Source organism: Phalaenopsis equestris, unplaced genomic scaffold (genome assembly GCF_001263595.1).
Source record: "Phalaenopsis equestris unplaced genomic scaffold, ASM126359v1 Scaffold000507, whole genome shotgun sequence".
NCBI lineage: Eukaryota > Viridiplantae > Streptophyta > Magnoliopsida > Asparagales > Orchidaceae > Phalaenopsis > Phalaenopsis equestris.
Window position 1 is genome coordinate 608,099 of NW_018164947.1, and position 1,133 is coordinate 609,231.

Below are 1,133 nucleotides of genomic sequence, written 5' to 3' on the forward strand. Positions count from 1 at the left end.
GAGGCTAAGACCTCACTAAAAATGAGGTCAACACTTACTAAGAAAATGTTTTAACCATAAGCACATAATTTAGGGTTCAATCAACCCTTTAAATTATTTTTAAAAACATCTAATCATACTTCTAGGACCTTATTTTTGGATCATTTGAATTTAGAAATGAACGATATTGACACCACTATACTTGTCTCGTTGAAGAGCATCATCTCCGCCATGAATTAGAAAGAATTGGGCACCACATAGCTTTTGAAATAATTTCTATTTCTTTTCAATTAATTTTGAGTGATTTATTAATCCAAAAAATGCATAAAAATTCATGTTTATCATGTTCAATCAAGGAAAATAAAAAATACGTAAACCTCGGATATAGGAAATTGGTACAACTTACCAGAATCCATAAATTACAAGAAACCTCAGATAGCTTGTTTTCTTTTCATTAAAAATCTTAAGAATCTAGCATGAAAGGCTCCTGCGTACCCCATGTTCTTCCAATCTTCATTTTGACGCACAGGGGAACTGAAGATATTATTCAAGATGACATTAGGGAAAAAAATCAAACATAAGGGACTACCATAATAATCGGATGATACCTGAAAGTGAAACAGCGCCCTCCATGCTTGTTTTAAGTAGTTCTGCAGCCTCCCTCAATAAACGGGGATCAACTTCTAACACAAGTTCATCATGCACCTAACAGTTTATGCAAAAATGGAATGTGAAAGAACAATCTTTAATATCACATCATAAATAGCACTATTACCACTTTTTAAAAATGAAATACACATCACATGCATCGGTTTAAAAAACCAAAGTGCTATGCATGTAAATATGCAAGTTTAGGTGTATGATATGTAAATACAAAAGAATTGTGTGCTAGCTATGTAAATTTCTCTAAATTTTATGGTGTATGTACAGATGAACAAATAAAGTGAGAAAGATTTACCGCAAACAATCCTGAATTGTTAGGTACGACTCATATACCAGATAAGGGACAGATGCTGGAGCGAGCCAGCTGAGCGAAGCGAGTGTAGCAGAGCTCGCGAGCGAAGTGGGTTGGGAGTGCGGGGGCAACACCCTCGCGGTACGGTACAAAGGCAATTTTGTAATTACATATTGTACACCAGGGTTATATATATATA

At 35.0% G+C, this 1,133-nt stretch overlaps 1 protein-coding gene across 1 annotated transcript in view; it reads right to left on the reverse strand.

The window, feature by feature from the left end:
- Window positions 1–362: 362 nt before the first annotated feature.
- LOC110028278 (helicase and polymerase-containing protein TEBICHI) overlaps window positions 363–1,133 on the reverse strand; it is a 62,831-nt gene continuing 62,060 nt past the window's right edge. Inside the window, exons 26-27 of the mRNA XM_020730059.1 lie at window positions 588–684; window positions 363–513 (exon numbers count right to left, since the gene is read on the reverse strand). Coding sequence (XP_020585718.1) covers window positions 443–513; window positions 588–684 — 168 coding nt within the window. The 3' untranslated portion in view covers window positions 363–442. The remainder of the gene's footprint in view (window positions 514–587; window positions 685–1,133) is intronic.